The sequence below is a fragment of the Mya arenaria genome, chromosome 6, assembly GCF_026914265.1.
Source record: "Mya arenaria isolate MELC-2E11 chromosome 6, ASM2691426v1".
Taxonomy (NCBI): Eukaryota; Metazoa; Mollusca; class Bivalvia; order Myida; family Myidae; genus Mya; species Mya arenaria.
In genome coordinates, this window is record NC_069127.1 from 33550942 (window position 1) to 33573224 (window position 22283).

Consider the following 22283-nt stretch of genomic DNA (forward strand, 5'->3'; position numbering starts at 1 on the left):
TTACTGCCATTTGTGTCGCTTGAAAATTTACCGAGTTTAATGAGGTATCTCCTGTGTAATTCCCATGAATAAATTAGGCCAGTACAAAATAGAGATTAGTAATATGTTTTAATATTGATGCATACTGCTTTCCGGGTTTAACTTATATACATGTATATGATATTTATCAAACGTGATAAAATGAATAAAAAGATATTTTAAGCTGAAGTAATCATTCACAATTGTTCTAAGAGATTATCGTGTATGATGCTAATGCATCGGTTCTTGCGCATTTAGATAAAAAAAAACGCATTTATTTTTTTGTGTATTTGTGTATCTTTAATTACTTTCAGTCTGTTCACTTATATTATAGCCTTAGCCTTAAACATTTACCAGGTTTTCCGACTGGAATTACCATATTTGGAAAAAAATCCAGTGGATTTTTTACGGAAATTTTCGTTAGAAAATAGGTATATTAAATACCATTGTTTTGAGATTGCATACTATGGGTATAGTATACCTGTATCGGAATATGGTTCAGCAAATCCATGGAGCGAAGGAGTTTATGGCTTGGTCCATCTTCGCTACTATCGGACTTCTATTCACGTTCTCAATCTGGTGGGTGGATGCTAGGACAATTCCGTTCGTTCCATGTGGCGACACGTTTTGTAAGGAGCCAGGATACGAGGCGTGCTTGCAGCCACCGGAAGTGAACTCCGCCTTTTGCTGTCCGTGCGACCGTCTGAAGGATCCGTGTAACGTTGTCACTCCTCGCCAAGGATGCCATTTGTTTTGTCAGGGTAATCATAATATATATGTTTTTAACTTTGTTGTATGTAGTGCATAAGTTTATGAATACGCACTTCCACCAACAAGGGCGGCTCTAGGATTTAACGTTATAGGGGGAGTAACTAAGGGAGCATAAGCTTTTTACTTGTGCCCTTCCCTCAGAGCCGAATTTTATTTAGCTTAAAGTTATGGCAGGGGGCTACGGGGTACCCCCCCCCCCCCTAGCTTTTTGATAATTACTTGTCCCCTAAATTGTAATAAAAAGTTAACTTGAACGATTTAAAGGGGAGGGGGTAGCGCCGGGTGAACCCCTCCGCCCTCCACACACACACACACTTCTGAACCCGCTTGTGACCAACAATGTGTGTTGACGATCATTTTCAGCGAAAGAAATACGAAGTTGGGTCTCTTGATATATATTTGTTGTTGTTTTATGGTGCTATTGATGTGCATACCATTGTATTACGTTAAGTTGGGGTTTTCATGTACTTATAATATTTTTGTTTTTTTCTCAGATAAGGTTCTCGCCGCCAGGGAGGGAGAATTGAACAAGACCATGGCAGATGCACTTGAAAACTTGGAAGACAACAAACAACAAGGTTTGACATGTTGCATTAGTTCATTTTACAGCATTTTTGTATTACTGACGTTTATCTACCCTGTTTTATATTAACCAAACAGGTATAACAAAACACCGGTCACTTTATTTAATATTCAGTAATTACTTATTCGGAACTCCTCCATTTTCAATCGAAAAAGTTCCGAATGGTAATTACTATGACGTACTGTAGTATGGCGTACCATTACGGCTAAAAGTCGATTATACCGAAAGAAAGTGTCAAACTAGGGGCCTCAAGAGGTGAATCTCTATCTCATTTAGAGGTGCAGGTCTCAATATAGAAGTGCATCTAAATCTCTATTTCGGCTCTACTGTCGGCTTTAAGCGACATTTGCCCAAACTGGTACGTCCAACTTCAAAAATATCGTCATCTTAACGGGATATACGCTTATGTTAATGATTTTGTCTATCGCAATGCAGATATACGTGAATATCAGAACAAGATCCGGGAACTCCAGATGCGGTCAAACACGGCGGAGGCAGCGAATGCCGCACTTTCGTGGGGGACGGCGGCATTGGCTGTGGTTTTGATCGCGGTCATCGTCGGAATCCTGATATACAGGTGTCGGCGGCGGTGCAGGACGGAGCCCCGGGAGGCGCATGACCCGACCGAGCAACCGGAAACTCCTGAGTATGTCATGTCATTGTTTCATATGTTTGACGGTCCCCTGCTTAAACCGGCCACTCATGAATAGCATTCCCATTTTAAAATCAAATGATATCCATGGTGACACTACAATCGTAACAACTCGGACATCTCCGGCAAGCTTCGAGATATACATTCAATTCCTGTTGGATACTGGCCGAGGTGTTCCGATTGGGTGACACTATATAAAGACGTTTGCAATGTTATGCGTTTACCCACAGGCGTCAGTCACATAGCTTGCTCGCTAAAATACGGCCCTCCAGTCCTTTGCTATTGTTAAAAACTAAATACATGCGGTATGTTAGAGTCCAAGCTATGCGAGTTTGGTCTTGAGTTGTGGGAACACCGGAGTACCCGCAGAAACCCACTTTTCCGACTTGGTAGCCACAAACCAAACTTAGATGCACCCAGGCCGGGAATCGAACACGGGTCGCATAGGTGAGTTCACTTACCACTCCGTTATTCGGAAAATTGTTATTTTATGTTTCTGCATAAACACTGTACACACAAAGTGCTGCTTGACAATGTTTTAAAATAAATTGTTGTCCCTCTAAATTACAGGGAAGATACACTTCTCAAAACGTACACCTCCTCAAACACCACGATAGAGACGCAAGATTCAGGCGCATACGTAGAAAAGTCCTCCATAAGTAGCAGCCATGGCTCGGGGGGTGGCATGCCAAATGGCGCCAGACAAGATCCGCGCAAGAGCGAAGTTGTCCCTCTCTGTTCAGTGGATAGGAAGTGCAAAGATGAACGGTTTAGTCAAATGTCGCCCCAACAGAACGACAAAGCAGTGTTATGCCCTTCTGGGAAGCTTTGACAAGATAGAAATAATCATATTTTTAAAAAATGTGCTCTTAAGAATGTCACTGACAGCCAGTAAAAATGTCATTTCAAAAATTTAAAGATTTAAACTATTAATTAATGTTTAAACTGATCTAGATGATGTAAAACACATCAGCTGGCGAGTGACATTGTAATCAACCCCATGGCCATTGTCTGCCCATGTCCGGACCAAGGCATGCAGATGGTGGAGGAGGGAGGAGGGAAAAAGAGGAGACATCCAAATACACGGACACTTCCGGCGTACAAGGAATACTCCAGTGTTTAACAATACAAACTTATGAATGTTCCAGTGTTTATTATCGTTACATACAGTTACAGATATCCATATATCATAGAAGTAAAAGATATCCATATATCATAGAAGTAACAGATATCCAGATATAATACAAGTTACATATATAACCAGATATCATTGAAGTTATATATCCATATATCATAGAAGTACAAGATATCCATATATCATAGAAGTAACAGATATCCAGATATAATACAAGTTACATATATAACCAGATATCATTGAAGTTATATATCCATATATCATAGAAGTACAAGATATCCATATATCATAGAAGTAACAGATATCCAGATATAATACAAGTTACATATATAACCAGATATCATTGAAGTTATATATCCATATATCATAGAAGTACAAGATATCCATATATCATAGAAGTAAAAGATATCCATATATCATAGAAGTAACAGATATCCAGATATAATACAAGTTACATATATAACCAGATATCATTGAAGTAACATTTATCCAGATATCATACAAGTTACACATATAAATATCTCATAGAACTCTTATATAGATAGATATCATAGAACTAACATATATCCAGATATCATTGAAATTACATACATGTATATCCAGATATCATTGAATTTACATACATGTATATCCAGATATCATTGAAGATAGATAATTAACTGCTGATTCGTCATGTCATGTAAAGTACACGCATTGACTTCTGTTTGTTGTATTTGTTAACTTTTGTCGATAGAGAAGGGTCAATAAAATGTAAAAAATAGAAACCTGAATGTATTATATGTATCAAATTTGTGTTGACATAAATTATAAATTCATTAGATAAGACACAACAACTATTCACGTATGCATTGTTATCGATATGCATTGAATATGGGGGCACGCCGATAATAATAGCAACCTAAGTTGAATAAGTTTAAATACAAATTAGCACGTATCTCATGACGCATCAACGTACTTTATGTAGGAATTTCCTTAATTAAAGTTCAACCAAATATAGGATTAGCCACATCATGTACATTGTGGTATGACAGTTATTGCGTTGCAAGTTCGAATGCACCCCGATAAGTTTACATGCAATTTACCAGGTAGATAACTGACGTTGGATTTTCCTATATCATCATAGGTCAAAAGGTTGGCCACACCTGCAATTTGACTCCAGATATCGCGTTGCATTATACCTGCTTAATAATTGTCCTAATAAATAAATGAATTTCCATGAGTAATAATAATACATTTGCTATCCGCGTTATGACTTTTGTGAAATCATGTTTGTACCAGCTTAAACTTTTTTTAAATCACGATTCTTAAAGCTGCTTACAGATTGACCGATTTGACAACTTTTTTATTTCTGTCTCCGAATCAGCTGACTTAGGCATCAGTGCTTTCAATTCAGCCCTATAAGATACCTCACAGTATTTCAGAACTGAACAGATTGGAAACTTGCCTAAAATTCCATTTTTCTTAAAGCCTTAGAAACGCTTTTAGCCACAAAACATCAATTTTCGAACGTAAATACAGTCCAAGTCCGTTTGCTCAAACTCGCTTGGCTCGAATTTCTCGTTAGGTCGAACTTGATGAAAAGGACCGATTATTTAAACTGAAGTTAAGCATTCCCGCTTGGCTCGAATTTTCCGAGGCTCGAGGTATTTTCTCCGATCCCTGTGAGATCGAGCCAATGGGGTTCGACTGTATTTTAAACCTGCGATCTGATTTTTATCAGAAGTCTTATATTAGACATATACGCAAAAAGTGGCGCATTTCAAGTCAAAAAAATGAAAGTTGTTAAAAGGGTCAGTCTACGAGAGTGTAGCTTTAAAATAAAGGGAAATGAGTTCGATATAGCAAATGATAATGTACTTAATATATATAAATGCAGACATAATGAACATGGACATGTTGTGCCATTTAACTATATAAATAAATAGAAAGCATGAGATCCCCCGAGGCTAGACCAGCTTAGATCCCAGGGGCGTAATCTGAACAGTATAATGCTACATACTAAATATCGAAGATCTGGGAAAAGAATATTGTTAAAGGGAGATTTTGCCTGACAAACCAACTGACTTTTCCAACCAGAGTGGTCTTTTTTTACTATAACTGCAACTTGATATATGTAGTTATGTAGTTAATTAAATGTAACCTCGTCGGCAGAGTGTTCAACGAACCAACATGGCTTGAGGGAAATTGATAGGGCCACCCTAGGAACATTTCTGGAATATTTTTTTTAATCTGGCCGAGGGTTTCAGAGGGGAAGATTTTCAAAGTTTTCCATATATATATATATATATATATATATATATATATATATATATATATATTAACTAGTAAAAACTAGCCCCGCTCCCATTTAAAGAGTTTTCCTTTTGGTTGCCATGGAAACCAGAGTTCTATATGGAACCATTTTATTTTAAGGAATCTGGAAGAGAACAATCCAAGGACCATTCCTGGAAATTTGATTGCAATTGGCCAAACTGTTTAGAAGTTGTTCGTATGAAAATATTGACAGCGCACGAATGACTGACGACGGATGATCCCCTAGAACAACAGCTCATCGTTGAGCACTCCATGCTCAGCTGAGCTAAAAATGAACAATGGGAGATAACAATTCAATAAAATGCATCCGATTTATCATATTTGCAAGGTGCATATTGCAACTCCACATTGGTATCAATCTGTGTTCTAAGTTTCAATCTGTTTCTTCAAGTAGTTTTTGAGTTCTGCTCCGAACAAGAAAAATGGAAAAAAGAAATACAGTTATAAGAATAATAATAAGAAGATGAATACTATCTAAAACAGTATGGGGGAGATATTAAACCAACTGAAATTTAAACATAAAAATATGTACTTTCAACCATTTTTCCTCCTTCTGTCTAACTTACACAAAACCACTTGCATGACCTCTCTTCATCCATGTAAGACGAATGTGTAAAGAATTTGATATTTACAGATCAAATTAGTATTTTTCTAAATCTAGCGTTGTTGTTTAAGCGATGCAGATAGATTACCATTAATGTTGGGAGTAAATATTGACCCCTTCCAAAATGGTTACTACCGACACGACATCATTTTCACCAATCTCCCTACCGTCACGGACATGTTCTTCTTCCAGGTCACTACCAACATCGACATGTTTTTCTTCCAGGTCACTACCAACATCGACATGTTCTTCTTCCAGGTCACTACCAACACTAACATGTTCGTCTCCCAGGTCACTACCAACACCGACATGTTCTTCTCCCAGGTCACTACCAACACCTACATGTTCTTCTTCCAGGTCACTACCAACACCTACATGTTCTTCTTCCAGGTCACTACCAACACCTACATGTTCTTCTTCCAGGTCACTACCAACACCTACATGTTCTTCTTTCAGGTCACTATCAACACCAACATGTTCTTCTTCCAGGTTACTACCAACACCGACATGTTCTTCTTCCAGGTCACTACCAACACCGACATGTTCTTCTTCCAGGTCACTACCAACACCGACATGTTCTTCTTCCAGGTCACTACCAACATTGACATGTTTTTCTTCCAGGTCACTACCAACATCGACATGTTCTTCTTCCAGGTCACTACCAACACCGACATGTTTTTCTTCCAGGCCAATACCAACATCGACATGTTCTTCTTCCAGATCACTACCAACACCAACATGTTCTTCTTCTGGTCAATACCAACATCGACATGTTCGTCTCCCAGGTCACTACCAACATCGACATGTTCTTCTTCCAGGTCACTACCAACACCGACATGTGCTTCTTCCAGGTCACTACCAACATTGACATGTTTTTCTTCCAGGTCACTTCCAACACCGACGTGTGCTTCTTCCAGGTCACTACCAACATTGACATGTTTTTCTTCCAGGTCAATACCAACATCGACATGTTCTTCTTCCAGATCACTACCAACACCAACATGTTCTTCTTCTGGTCAATACCAATATCGACATGTTCGTCTCCCAGGTCAATACCAACATCGACATGTTCTTCTTCCAGGTCACTACCAACACCGACATGAGCTTCTTCCAGGTCACTACCAACATTGACATGTTTTTCTTCCAGGTCACTTCCAACACCGACGTGTGCTTCTTCCAGGTCAATACCAACATTGACATGTTTTTCTTCCAGGTCACTACTAACATCGACATGTTCTTCTTCCAGATTACTACCAACACCGACATGTTCTTCTTCCAGGTCTCTACCAACACCGACATGTGCTTCTTCTAAGTCACTACCAACATTGACATGTTTTTCTTCCAGGTCACTACCAACATTGACATGTTCGTCTTCCAGGTCAGTACCAACATTTACATGTTTTTCTTCCAGGTCACTACCAACATCGACATGTTCTTCTTCCAGGTCACTACCAACACCAACATTTTCTTCTTCTGGTCACTACCAACATCGACATGTTCGTTTCCTAGGTCACTACCAACACCGACATATTCTTCTTCCAGGTCACTACCAACATCGACATGTTCTTCTTCCAGATCACTACCAACACCGACATGTTCTTCTTCCAGGTCACTACCAACACCGACATGTTCTTCTTCCAGGTCACTACCAACACCGACATGTTCTTCTTCCAGGTCACTACCAACATTGACATGTTCGTCTTCCAGGTCAGTACCAACATTTACATGTTCTTCTTCCAGGTCACTACCAACATCGACATGTTCTTCTTCCAGGTCACTACCAACACCGACATGTTCTTCTTCCAGGTCTCTACCAACACCGACATGTGCTTCTTCCAAGTCACTACCATCATTGACATGTTCTTCTTCCAGGTCACTACCAACACCGACATGTTCTTCTTCCAGGTCTCTACCAACACCGACATGTGCTTCTTCCAAGTCACTACCAACATTGACATGTTCTTCTTCCAGGTCACTACCAACACCAACATGTTCTTCTTCTGGTCACTACCAACATCGACATGTTTGTCTCCCAGGTCACTACCAACACCGACATGTTCTTCTTCCAGGTCACTTCCAACACCGACATGTGCTTCTTCCAGGTCACTACCAACATTGACATGTTCTTCTTCCGGGTCACAACCAACATTTACATGTTCTTCTTCCAGGTCACTACCAACACCGACATGTTCTTCTTCCAGGTCACTACCAACACCGACATGTTCTTCTTCCAGGTCTCTACCAACACCGACATGTGCTTCTTCCAAGTCACTACCATCATTGACATGTTCTTCTTCCAGGTCACTACCAACACCGACATGTTCTTCTTCCAGGTCTCTACCAACACCGACATGTGCTTCTTCCAAGTCACTACCATCATTGACATGTTCTTCTTCCAGGTCACTACCAACACCAACATTTTCTTCTTCTGGTCACTACCAACATCGACATGTTCGTTTCCTAGGTCACTACCAACACCGACATATTCTTCTTCCAGGTCACTACCAACATTGACATGTTCTTCTTCCGGGTCACAACCAACATTGACATGTTTTTCTTCCTGGTCACGACCAACATCGACATGTTCTTCTTCCAGGTCACTACCAACACCGACATGTTCTTCTCCCGGGTCACAACCAACATTTACATGATTTTCTTCCAGGTCACTACCAACACCGACATGTTCTTCTTCCAGGTCACTGAGGATATCCAAGAACACGTGCAATTATTGATTGTACTGAGTATTTTGTACAAAAGCCATTGAGACCAGCTGCTCAAAAGGCAACATGGTCAAATTATAAGCGTTCAATTACATTCAAACAATTAATTGGTATATCTCCATCTGGGGCTATAACATTTATATCTAACATTTACCCAGGTTCTGTAAGTGATGCCAAAATTGTACAAGTTTCAGGATTCATAGACAATATTAAAGAATGGTTGATGATGTAATGGCTGATCGTGGTTTTAATATAAGGCACTTGTTACTTCCAAAGAAAGCTACACTTAATATACCAACATTTACACATGGAAAATGCCTCAGCAGTAAAGCAATTCAACGTTCAAAATTTATTGCCTCTGTTAGAATTCATGTTGAAAGAGCTATCCGAAGAATGAAGACCTTTAAAATTTGTCAGGCATTATTCCATTGAAGTTTCGATTTCTGTTGAGGCAAATTACAACAATTGTTGCAGTTGTTAGCAACTTACAGCCATGTCTCGCTTAAAGTATATGCCACATTCTTTTGTTGCCAAATGTGTATGAGTATACATTCTTATTATGTATTGAAATTTAGCATTTTTATGTACATGTGTACTAATGTCAGGGAATAATGTATACTTTTGTTTTAAACCAAAACCTAAAGTGGAAGTATGAAATCAATGTGTATGTACAATACTTATGTTTGGTAATAAATGTGTGATCCTGAATTTTGAATTTCCAATTAACCATTAAAGCTGCACTCTCACAGATTAAACGTTTTGACAACTTTTTTATTTTGTGTCTTGGAACGAACAAATTTATGTGAGAATGCATGTAAACCAGTCATATTAGACTGCTGACATAAAATTAGATCACAAATCTTTATATTGAAGTTAAAAAATGATGTTTTATGCATTTTTCCTAAACCGTTAGTAACGGTTTAAGCCATGAAACATTAATTTTGGAACGGAAATATGAAATCTGCGACCGATCTTTTGTCAGCAGTCTTTTATCACTGGTTTGCAGATATTTACGCAAAAATGTGCTCATTCAAAGACAAAAAATAAAAAAGTTGTAAAAACAGTAAATCTGTGAGAGTGCAGCTTTAAAGCCTACATCTTGTAGGTTAAGTCGGGTGCCAGTACACAAAAACAACTGGATCACTTACTCCCTCATTTAATAACTTGCTTTTTGTCATATCAGAAGATAGATGGAATATACAACAGATGCAAACATTGAACAATGTTTTATGGTATTTATACATCAAATCTGGTACAAAAGCTCATGCAGAGAGACTTGTATGTTTCAATACAAATATGTTATTTAATAACACTTCAAACCAACAAACATTATAGTATTGTTGACAGAGCTGGATACAATTTTTCAAGCTAACATTCAGATACAATTATATATCACAATTATACATATGCAGTATTTGATAAAAAACTTAGTAACAATTACCTTTATCAATTCAACAAAGAACTCAAGACTGCTTACCAGTTTTAAAATTTAACATGTAAATGACAAATTCTGACTATTTACATAATGCTCAATATTATCTTAAGGCACCAGATATAAGATGTGATTTCTTGGTACTTGGTGATTCTATAAGATGTTAGTATAATTTTCAATGAGTAGAGAAAGAATATGCAAGTTTTTTCACTAAAACTTTAATATAAATATTAATTTTGTTCATTTAAAGATTGCTCCAATTGTATTTGAAGTATAATAGAACAAAACAATATTAAACAATAACTTTGTCAGTGTGTAACATTGTCATTAAAAGCAGGTTAGCATATTGCAATATTGTGGTTGTTTTTCTTGGACCATAATATTGAATTGTAGATATATTGCCTTTGATGGTTTTCATGTATGAATATCAGGAAAGCAATATACTTCCATGTACAAATTATACCAAAATAATATGGTATCACAGGGCATCAAAATCAAATGGATGGAAAAATACAGGAATGCCATTTGTAAAGATATAAATTGATCCCACAAGAGCAACAATTCTTTTAACATATGTTCTAGATTCCAAAAAAATATAATTATGTTAAAAATTCTTATCAAAATAACAGTTGTAACAAAACTGTAATATTATCAACACAAGCAATATAATTGTCTTTCAATTTTACAGCATATGTTTTTCAAAAGTGGAAAGTATGCATCAGTGTAAAACTGTAACAACTTATTTTTAGAATAATTCCAAAATGACTCATCAAAGTCAACAGTTAAGGAACAAATGCCTTTGTGGGTGTACCCAACCAACACACATTTCTTGAGGCCAGCTAGTTACTCCCAATTGTCCATGTACTTGGTCAAAATATGCATGTGAACGCCTCAATGTTAAATTATTGTTTTCATCTTCAACACAGACATTTGAAAGTTTCAAGGCATTATTGGGGTTAAAACACTTATATTTATACAAACACTTTATTTCAATAAAACATTTCCCACATATTTTGAAATCAACTATTCCATCTGGTGAACAAGCTAAAACTGGGTCTTCATAAGGAATAACTAGCCCAGGCACTTTTACAGAACAATGTTTATGTTTAAACCTATATGTGTCTTTATAAAAATGTCACGGACTTATTTTCAAATCGCTGTCCAAATAATACGGAGTCTGGTATAGAGTGTTCTACAAACACTTTATTTTTTGTAATGCAATTGCTGTTTGATGTAAATCAGTTGAATGCGTTATTTTATGAAAATTAGATGCAGTTAATAGTCCTTTTCTCATCCGATGAGGGTTATTATTTTTAGATTGACCTTTTGTTAATTTTTCAATATGTTCACATTCAGTCTCTGAATAAGTAAGATAATAATACATAGATATATATTAGGACAGTTGCAAGATATACTTTCACATTGATGTTCCTTCATAAATTGTTCGGCTCTTTCCATCGGTGTTCTGACGCTCAGAGGTGATGAATTACAATTCTTATTATATGAACAGTCATACTCGGCACGTAATCCGCAGGCTGTTGGTTGAAGACTTTTTCAAGGAAATTGTTTGGATCAGGCACTGGATACTCCTCAAACAATGGCGAATACAGTGGCATTGCTGTGTGCTGCAAACAGGAAACAAAAACTTTAATTGTAGACATGTACGAAAAGGCCAGAGTAAGAAATGTTATGGTTATCATCTTAAGATTTTGCTGGTGGGCAGTTTATTTCCATCTTTAAACATACATCTATTTATACATAGATAACATATATCAACTATAGATAATATTATCAACTTATTGATTGGGTTTCAGACATGGGTGAGAGATGATAATCTAATATTTTATGGCCTTTAATATTTCAATACATTTTTATTCAGTTTAAACTTTAACATGTTACAACAAGAGCTGTCACAGTATGTGACGAATGCCCCCGAATGTGACATTGACCTACGAACAAGGTCAGTACATGAGAAGTTGATCTTGCCTTTACATGTCAAATACAAATGGCAAGTTATTTTAAATTGCCTCTGAACATAACAAAATACCACCCATACTTGACAACCTACACTGTTATGTCCTTATATTCAGAATTCCCTTGTGAATAAACACTTAGTGTATCTTTCACCTTAGAGGTAGGGACATGGGTCTTGCACACGACACGTCGTCTTCGTATGTGGAACACATGTAGCAAGTGATTTTAAAATCTGTCCATACAAGGGAAAGTAACAGCCCTGACACGACAACCTATACTCCATGTCCTTATGTGCAGCACTCCATTGTGAATAAACACTAAGTGTGACCTTGACCTTTGAGGTAGGGACACGGGTCTAGCACGCGACAGGTCGTCTTGGTATGTGGAACACATGTGGCAAGTTATTTTAAAATCTGTCCATACAAGGGAAAGTTACAGCTCGGACATGACAACCTATACTATATGTCCTTATATGCAGCACTCCATTGTGAATAAACACTATGTGTGACCTTGACCTTTGAGGCAGGGACACGGGTCTTGCACGCGACACGTCATCTTGGTATGTGGAACACATGTGGCAAGTTATTTTAAAATCTGTCCATACAAGAGAAAGTTACAGCCCGGACACTACAACCTATACTCTATGTCCTTATATGCAGCACTCCATTGTGAATAACCACTAAGTGTGACCTTGACCTTTGAGGTAGGGACACGGGTCTTGCACGCGACACGTCGTCTTGGTATGTGGAACACATGTGGCAAGTTATTTTAAAATCTGTCCATACAAGGGAAAGTTACAGCCCGGACACAACACCTATACTCTATGTCCTTATATGCAGCACTCCATTGTGAATAAACACTAAGTGTGACCTTGACCTTTGAGGTAGGGACACAGGTTTTGCACGCGACACGTCGTCTTGGTATGTGGAACACATGTGGCAAGTTATTTTAAAATCTGTCCATACAAGAGAAAGTTACAGCCCGGACACGACAACCTATACTCTATGTCCTTATATGCAGCACTCCATTGTGCATAAACACTAAGTGTGACTTGACCTTTGAGGTAGGGACACGGGTCTTGCACGCGACACGTCGTCTTGGTATGTGGAAGACATGTGGCAAGTTATTTTAAAATCTGTCCATACAAGGGAAAGTTACAGCTCGGACACGACAACCTATACTCTATGTCCTTATATGCAGCACCCCATTGTGAATAAACACTAAGTGTGACCTTGACCTTTGAGGTAGGGACACGGGTCTTGCACGCGACACGTCGTCTTGGTATGTGGTACACATGTGGTAAGTTATTTTAAAATCTGTCTATACAAGAGAAAGTTACAGCCCGGACACGACAACCTGTACTCTATGTCCTTATATGCAGCACTCCATTGTGAATAACCACTTAGTGTGACCTTGACCTTTGAGGTAGGGACACGAGTATTGTACGCCACACGTCGTCTTGGTATGTAGAACACATGTGGCAAGTTATTTTAAAATCTGTCCATACAAGGGAAAGTTACAGCCCGGACACAACAACCTATACTTTATGTCGTTATATGCAGCACTCCATTGTAAATAAACTCTAAGTGTGACCTTGACCTTTGAGGTAGGGACACGGGTCTTGCACGCGACACGTCGTCTTGGTATGTGGAACACATGTGGCAAGTTATTTTAAAATCTGTCCATACAACGGAAAGTTACAGCCCGGACACGACAACCTGTACTCTATGTCCTTATATGCAGCACTCCATTGTGAATAAACACTAAGTGTGACCTTGACCTTTGAGGTAGGGACACGGGTCTTGCACGCGACACGTTGTCTTGGTATGTGGTACACATGTGGCAAGTTATTTTAAAATCTGTCCATACAAGAGAAAGTTACAGCCCGGACACGACAACCTATACTCTATGTCCTTATATGCAGCACTCCATTGTGAATAAACACTAAGTGTGACCTTGACCTTTGAGGTAGGGACACGGGTCTTGCACGCGACACGTCGTCTTTGTATGTGGAACACATGTGGCAAGTTATTTTAAAATCTGTCCATACAAGGAAAAGTTAAAGCCCGGACACGACAACCTGTACTCTATGTCCTTATATGCAGCACTCCATTGTGAATAAACACTAAGTGTGACCTTGACCTTTGAGGTAGGGACACGGGTCTTGCACGCGACACGTTGTCTTGGTATGTGGTACACATGTGGCAAGTTATTTTAAAATCTATCCATACAAGAGAAAATTACAGCCCGGACACGACAACCTATACTCTATGTCCTTATATGCAGCACTCCATTGTGAATAAACACTAAGTGTGACCTTGACCTTTGAGGTAGGGACACGAGTCTTGCACGCCACACGTCGTCTTGGTATGTGGAACACATGTGGCAAGTTATTTTGAAATCTGTCCATACAAGGGAAAGTTACAGAGCCGGACGGACGGACGGACGGTGCGATTTTAATATGCCCACCTTCGGGGGCATAAAAATAATTGTTCTTATGAAGGAAACCAAGTTTATTTTGATAGAAATGAGCATAAAACACAATATTTCTACCTTAAGAGACTAGTATAGAAGACCACGGTAAATCTTTTAGCATTCACCAATCATTTAATATTTTTGCGCTTTCTGCTTTTAAATACACGGTTTATACAATCTTGTAATCAGTAATTAATATTTTCCATACATGCATTATTTAGTAAGTAGTAAAAGTTTTATCAGTGAAAACTGAGGTTTGTTTTACATGTGTTGGTATTGCTTTTGAATAAGAGTGTCACTTTAACAAAAGATATTAATGTTGTGGAACTAATACCAGAAGTAGTAATATAACCATTCATAAAAAGCACTTTACATAAACAAAATTCCCCAAGGTTCTTGGTCCCCCTTCATACTGATAAACATTGATTATGCACCAGTCAATTGTAACCATGTCCCCCCCCCCCCAGGCCGGGGAAATACCAGAGGCAATGGGCTATGTCTTTACCTTCCAGGTAGCCCCGCAGTGCCCAGTGAGTGCTGATGGTTTTGTTTTTGCGCTGAAAATATTCAGCGGCAAACGGGTCACTGGTTTGTCCTCCTTTAAACCAAGCTTTATATCTTCTTTAGCACTCCCCTTTCAAAGCAATCCTCCATAGTATTTATTTGTTTTTCATTGAACCGCTCAAGGGTCTTCTCATTGTTCCGAACAGCTTTGGGGGGGGGGGTCAATAGTTTAAGCCCGGAATTACAGATATTCTGGTTTTCCCAACCTAATCCTCTGGTACAAACAAAATTAAACAGTTGTAATATACACACGTTACTTCGGAAACAATAGGGTCATTGGACTGTTACATGAATTTCAATAGCTCGAAATTCACCTTTTATTTGTACCGGCATGGGAAAACCCAGTTATGTTAATTCCGGGCCATATATATTGACTGGTGCAGTAGTGTCTCCAGTATAAAGTATTATCTGTACAAAACAGGGGTGTCACTGGATACCATCCAGTTCATTGTGGCCAAGTTTAGGACACTTCGTTTCTATAAATGTTATAAAGACTGTATTATACCTCTATGTCTTTTTTTGCAATTATAATGGTAACATCTAAAATCTTAACGAGACTTACCTAGGTTAAGTCAAAGTTTGATTTCAATTCTATGAGTGTAGAACATTTCATACCTCCTACAGTTTTACACTCCAAGAATCAAAATCAAACTTGACTTAGCCGAGGTAAGTCTTGTTTAATTTCTAATTTCTATTTTCCTTTAAAAAATTTGTTCGGTATTAAATGAGACTTTGAAGTAAAATGTGACAAACATCTTGCAAGCAAGAAGTACTGACACCTTAACTTTCTATTCCTTTATTTCTTCTTTAGCACTCCCCTTTCAAAGCGATCCTCCACAGTATTTATTTGTTTGTCATTGAACCGCTCAAGGGTCTTCTCATTTGTAGAAGATTCAATTCACACAAGTTCGTTTTTGCTTTAGACACAGCAGCTGTGCTTACACTGTGTGAGCTGAAATTAGCTGTGTGACTTGTGTCTATACCAGAATTTTTCATAATTGTTGGTGGTATTAGTAGTTTATACTCTGGGTCCCGACGTTAGCACATTGAAGGGTCCCAGAAGTGAGGGTCCCAGAGTGACAGTTCAACCACCGCAGACGTATCCTGGGCAGACTATCAGGTGGTTAACCAATACTAGGTGCCTTTACCTCTGCAAGGAGCCGACAACTTCTGTACATGCCAGATGCAGTGGTACAGTGCGAATGGTTGAAGAAAGGATTTCATAACCAATCACAACAGAAGCGACTTGGTCCGCCCGGGAATCGAACCCGGGTTGTCCGACGCTCTAACGATTGACCTTACTGGGCGGACTTATTTCATAACTTCTTTTATCCACCTTGAAATAGTTTCACGCACTACCAATTTGTATGGTATAATGTAATTTTCAAGCAAAAAAACGTATATTCACACAACCTCCGAGGATAGACATTATATGTTGTGGTCTTGACATGTTGTATGGGTGTCCATGCAAGAAAGTGCACGACCTTGACCTTCTGAATCATTTTGCATGATCTTCGATTTCTGTTGCAGATTTTGAAATGATATCTCCACATAGATAAGTCGTGAAAGGTCTACCATGATTTCACAAATGCTTATAGTCATTCTTCAGTTCAGGTTTCAACAAATCTTTCCTGAAACAAATTATTTGTATATTTGCATGTCATAGCAACGGTGCAAAGTCATTGCAAGAGTCCATTACTTTCCCAAATTCATCGATAGATCTTTTCCGAGCTTTATTTCCGTGCCCGCAAGTTTGTCAATTGCTTTTGTCAAAAGAATTGCACTCTTTTTCACTGACACTTGAGTGTCCTGTAATTTTTTGACACTTGATCCAGCCATACTGGAGGCGAGATAGCATCCCACACCAATTTGTTGGTGTTCACAATCAGAATTCCTGCAGTTATTTGATCGTACATTACCTTCATCTTTTGCAAGATCTTTGTTTGTTCATATTGACAATAATTGTCATCAACAATTCCATCCAAGAACAGATTTATTAATCTGAACTAATTAGTGTGCATCTCCTTTAATACCAAACAAAACTATGCTACAGTTAAAGGCATATGTGATTTCTTAATTTCAGGCAATCATTCTTTTTCCCTATACGTTATACTTACACTGTTGTTCACCATTTTTGGGCCACACTCCTTATCTTCGTCAATCAACATCATGATTCCATATCGGAAATGGCTGACTATTGTCAATGTTTTGTGACATCAAATATTATGTGGGATCGACATACAATGTACCTGTAAAGTACATTCATGTATAAAGGTCAGGATCAAGATAATACTGTCGGACAATAACTTAAAAAGTTATGTCTTCAAGTTTATCAAATGATTTCAATGTAATGGATCTGATATATAAATTAAGGAGGCAGAGAAATAACCAAACAATTCATTTACTACAGAGCTACATGTGTATCATGTTTATCCAAACAAAGTTAATTTAAACAAAGAGTAAGTGTCAGCGGAATTCCTATCTATCTATCTCTGTTTAATGTCAACTCCTCTTCCGAGTGTTACTGACATGAACGGTGGGCGTCGGCTTGTTAGTGAAAAAAAAATAAAACACTGATGAGGCAAATCACATCAGAAAAGTGAGAACTGTGGACGGACAAGGGTTTTGTAAGCTAAGGTCCTGACACTTTCTGTTTTTGTTTTTATATTTCTTTTAATGAAGTTGAGAGTATTATTTCCATTGGTGTTAATTCTTGAAATATGAGTGTTCCAGGTGAGATCTGCTGATATATCAACACCAAGATATTCAGCACTGGATACTAGCTCTAAGATCTGGCCATGGGGTATGTATTGATTTCTGATGATATGCTTATTCTTTGTTATGTGCAAAACTTGACACTTGGAGGGATTAAACTCCATATCCCAATCATTTTCCCATAATTCCAGTTGTTTGAGATCATTTTGAAGGATAGCACAGTCAGAGGGAGAATTGATGGTAAGGTAAACAGCAGTATCATCTGCAAAAAGTCAAAATTGTGATTTGATACTAGAAGGGAGGTTATTTATATAAATCAAGAAAAAACAAGGGACCCAGTACAGAGCCCTGAGGTACACCAGATATTACGGGTACTTCTTCATATGATCGCCATCCAAGACACTGTAATATCAATCGTAATCGTACTCGTACAGGCATGGCTTTTAAACTAAATAATCGTGTAATTTTGCAGTAAATAATTTGTCGCGGTAACACGTAAGAAACCTTATTATCTCGTAACAAAACCCCCAAATCACTCGTCTGTTGGGGGTAACGGTATAATGGTACGTGAGAATGAGGGCCTCACCGGATATATGGCCTCGATCGTCCTGCTAAAAGTAAAACGCATCAAATGTTCTATTCCAGGGGTATGTGCGTATCGCGAAAGCATGTTCGGTTCTAGGTCTGTTGGGGGTAACGGTATAATGGTACGAGAGAATGAGAACGCCTCCGGATGTATGACCTCGATGGTCCTGCTAAATATACCTGAGTACTGTGAATGTGTCATGTTTAATTAAAGAAGATTTGAGGTTACACACCACCATTGTTATTCCCTATATAATTCAATGTAAAATTATAATTTTTAGACAACATTTAAAGGCATTTCGAGCGAATGCATGCTATGATAACCGTATATATTCTTAAAGTTCAAGCTTTGAATTACCTTTTAAGCCAATAAAAAGGGGGGTCAAGTTATTCCTAAGAAAAATCGCTCCACTTGAAAAACAAATTCTAAAAATTGCACCGTCCGCCATGACAGTTCTTCCAAAGGCTGTCAGACTTTTCAACCCCAAGATTTTTCAATCCCTTTGTCATTTGTGAAATCAAAGACTCTTCAACCCCTTTGTCATTTCAACCCCTAAAAGTGCTAAGACTTTTCAACCCTCCCTAAAACAAAGACTTTTCAACCCCTAATAAACGAAGACTTTTCAACCCCTTAATTTCTCACCTTTTTTAGAAAAAAACGACAACAGTAAACAATTTATTCTGAAATTTCTTTTAAAAATCAAGAATATATTAAGAATAAAAATATAACAGACAGAAAATATTTCATACATACAAAATATACATACTTAAAACACATGATATTACAATAATTTATAAAATATTTACATTGAAATACATATAAAAAATGATTGACTCTCCATTTAGCTATTTTGTCGCTTAGCCATAAATCTTCCCTATCTCCCTGAGGAAATCTTCACACAATATATCATGTGCATGGTACTGCTCCCTAAATTTATTGAAACAGCCTATCTTTTCCTTTAAGATTTTTTAAGCACTTTTTTAAAACATATTTTGTAATCAATAAAAAAGACAATAAAAATAGTTGAACTTCAAATAAAAAATTCTTCATAATATTTCAAAATATCTAGATTTAGCAGACAAAGTTTAATACCAAAGTATACATTGAGTTCAAAGTTGTTAGAAATGTGTTATAAATTGAGTTTCAAATGCTGTCAAATTACAAATAGAATAACATAAAATTATAATTTAATATGTCAAGCCCAGGTGAAACATCTTTAAACAGTGAATAAACAACATTATGCTAATAATATCAAAAATCTCCGGAAGAGAATAAACATTTTTTATCATTAAGTGCTAAATGCTTTTAAAATGTGTTGATAAAATGTTACATAAGTGTAACATAAGATTTTATTAATGTTTTTTTTTCTCAAATTCAAAATATCAGGACATTCATTTATAAAGTGGTATATATGTAAAAAGAATAATGCTATATGCATTGTATTGTCTTTTAATAAATGCAATTAAAGAATGAAATGAAGGTCGCACATTAATTATTGGCAACATGTGTGACATGGTCATAAATTCCTAAGGGATTGAGAGGCTTTATAACACCTTTAATTTAGGGTATAGTAACTTGAAAGTGACAGTAAATTAAGGTTGTAATAATGAATGAATGAATGAATGAATGAATGAATGAATGAATGAATGAATGAATGAATGAATGAATGAATGAATGTAAATATTTGTATAGCGCATTATAAAACAAGTCTCTAAGCGCTGCACACGCGAATTAAAAGGTTAAAAAGTCCACATCATTTCACTGATACGCCAATTTAAATAGGTGAGTTTTAAAGCCTTTTTGAAAACTGTCAGGGAGTCAATGTGTTTAATTTCTTTCTACTGGCAGGCTGTTCCAAAGCTTGGCTGCACATTTATCAAATCTCCTTTCACCATATGTTTTAGTTTTTGTACGTGGAACGTTCAGTAGCTTACCAGAGTCTGATCTCAGAAGTCGTATTGGCTGGTATTCACTAATTAGATTGTTCATGTATACAGGAGCAAGTTCATGTCTGATTTTGAAAGAGTACAGTATGACTTTGTACTGTACTCTGTACGGAACCGGGAGCCAGTGTAGAGAATATAGAACCGGGGTTATGTGGTGATTAAACGAGTGGCAGTGTTCTGGATGCGCTGCAGTTTGTCGATTACTTTGCAGTTTGCACCACATAGCAAAACATTGGCATAGTCCAGCCGAGAAGTCACGAGAGAATTCACAAGTGTTTTACAGGCATTTATGGTAATGAATGGCCTAATCCGCCCAATATTACGCAGATGGAAAAAACAGGATTTTGAAATTGCATTAGCCTGTTTGTCCATGCTTAAAGTTTTATCAAAGAAGGCACCTAAGTTTTTCACAAATGATGATTCATGAACAATTGTTCCGTCAAATTGTAATTTGCAGCCAGAAAAATTCTTTACTTGATGTTTTGGTGCAAAGATGATGAGTTCAGTTTTGTCCTGGTTGATCTTAAGCATGTTCAGGTGCATCCAGGAACTGATGTCCGACAAGCACGCTTCAATTGCTGGTACTACACTAGTCCAACTATCTTTTGGTTCAATGACAAGGTAGCATTGCGTATCATCAGCATAACCATGGTGTAGCATGTTGTGGTTCTTACATATATCCCCTATTGGTCTAGAGAACATACAGTACTTTCTCGGTCCCAGTACCGAGCCCTGAGGAACGCCAAAATGTAAAGAGGTTTCGTCAGAAACAGCCGAACTGCAACGCGTTGAGACCTATTACTCAGATAATACCCTGATGGCCATCATTCCAAACTATTAGCAGCTTGAATTTTGTGTACTATTTTCCGGATTTAAAACCAAACAAAAAATGTATTTAATTTATTTATACCCACAAATCTCAGAACTCCTTCTTTGCATTTATTTGCTTTTGCAATTATTAAAATTTGTTATTTAAAGTATATAAAAGTATGGTCATAACTTTTTCCATTGTATATGTTAATTCGTTCAAATATGTAATATACTTCATAATAAAAAAAATATTTTTCGGGGTAACCAGGCATCAAAACTTGACTTTACTTTAAACTTATTACACTAAGATAAATTATGTGTATGGCTTTCACTACAATAGATAATGTGTACGGCTTTTACAGGAGTTTCATAACTTTATTAATTTATATATTAATATTAACCTATTACACTACGATAAATTATGTGTATGGTTTTCTTAGTTTAATCACTCAACCAAGGAAATTAAATTTAACGTATTACAATATGATAAATTATGTGTATGGTCTTCCAAGTTTCATAACCCAACCAAGGAAATAAAATTAATTTAAACTTATTACACTTTGATAAATTATTATTAAAATATATTAAAATGACACCTTCTAGCAATTACTTTCTTTTGCAATTATACAATTATTTTGTTAGCTAGACAACAAGAGTTTGGTCTTGAACACATATTTAATTGTATTTCAACAACAATGCTATAATTGACATGTGCTCTAAAAGCGTAAAAATAACAAACAAATTTATTCCCAAATAATGTGTGTTGTTTTATGCAAAAAACAATGACAAAAAATAAAATAATAGGGGTTGAAAAGTCTTTGATTTAGGGGTTAAAAAGTCCAAACAGGTAAGGGTTGAAAAGTCTTTGAAATAGGGGTTGAACATACATGCCATATCCCCCGGCGGCATACATGCCATATTTTCTGGAGACCATTCAGGGGGATTTGTTCAAAAGGCTGAAAATTCAGGGGGATTTTGGTTGTAT

The 22283-nt window shown here is 37.2% G+C and overlaps 1 protein-coding gene across 1 annotated transcript; it reads left to right on the forward strand.

Annotated features, from left to right (window-relative positions):
- The first annotated feature begins 480 nt into the window (after positions 1–480).
- LOC128239110 (uncharacterized) lies at positions 481–3907 on the forward strand. Its single transcript, XM_052955583.1, has 4 exons — positions 481–779; positions 1284–1367; positions 1808–2018; positions 2595–3907. The coding sequence occupies exons 1-4, from the start codon at positions 485–487 to the stop codon at positions 2854–2856; spliced, it is 852 nt and encodes a 283-aa protein (XP_052811543.1). The 5' UTR covers positions 481–484; the 3' UTR covers positions 2857–3907.
- The last annotated feature ends 18376 nt before the right edge of the window (positions 3908–22283 follow it).